Source organism: Octopus bimaculoides, chromosome 22, assembly GCF_001194135.2.
Source record: "Octopus bimaculoides isolate UCB-OBI-ISO-001 chromosome 22, ASM119413v2, whole genome shotgun sequence".
NCBI classification, from domain to species: Eukaryota; Metazoa; Mollusca; class Cephalopoda; order Octopoda; family Octopodidae; genus Octopus; species Octopus bimaculoides.
Genome location: NC_069002.1, coordinates 3,506,182 through 3,506,865, shown reverse-complemented (window position 1 = coordinate 3,506,865; position 684 = coordinate 3,506,182). Strand labels below are relative to the sequence as shown.

General features: G+C 43.3%; 1 protein-coding gene across 1 annotated transcript in view; it reads right to left on the bottom strand.

Annotated features, from left to right (window-relative positions):
- Positions 1-684, bottom strand: part of LOC106883555 (hephaestin-like protein) — a 14,716-nt gene that overhangs the window by 11,064 nt on the left and 2,968 nt on the right. Inside the window, exon 2 of the mRNA XM_052975637.1 lies at positions 41-279. Coding sequence (XP_052831597.1) covers positions 41-279 — 239 coding nt within the window. The remainder of the gene's footprint in view (positions 1-40; positions 280-684) is intronic.

Sequence of the window (684 nt, the reverse complement as noted above, 5' to 3'; positions counted from 1 at the left end):
TAAATTGGAAACAAATATAAAAAATGGTAAGTAGTCTAACCTTCGTTTCCTTTTGTGTATCTCACACCGTGAGGGTGGACAGAGAATTCGTGAGTAGCCATATTTCGGAAATGTATGATGATCGTGTCTCCGACTTCTGCTCGTATAACTGGTCCGAGCAATCCCATCCATTTCTCTTTTGGTTTGATCTTGTTGAAATGGCCATCAGTGAATTGTTCGTAAATGACTTTCTTGTATTTTCTTCCGATCCGGTTGAGTGAATTGACCAAAAACTTGTCACTAGAGGGGGGATAAAAAAAATGAACAAAAATGAATGAATAATTCATTGAACGAAAGAAAACATGAACGAAAAGAAAGAAATAAGAAGAACCAGGAAAGACTCGAGAATAGATAAATTGTCACATGAAAAAATGTGGAGGCGCAATGGCCCAGTGGTTAGGGCAGCGGACTCGCGGTTTCAATTCCCATAGGATCGCGGTTTCGATTCCCAGACCGGGCGTTCTGAGTGTTTATTGAGCGAAAACACCTAAAGCTCCGCGAGGCTCCGGCAGGGGATGGTGGCGAACCCTGCTGTACTCTTTCACCACAACTTTCTCTCACTCTTCTTTCCTGTTTCTGTTGTGCCTGTAATTCAAAGGGCCAGCCTTGTCACACTGTGTCACGCTGAATCTCCCCGAGAACTAC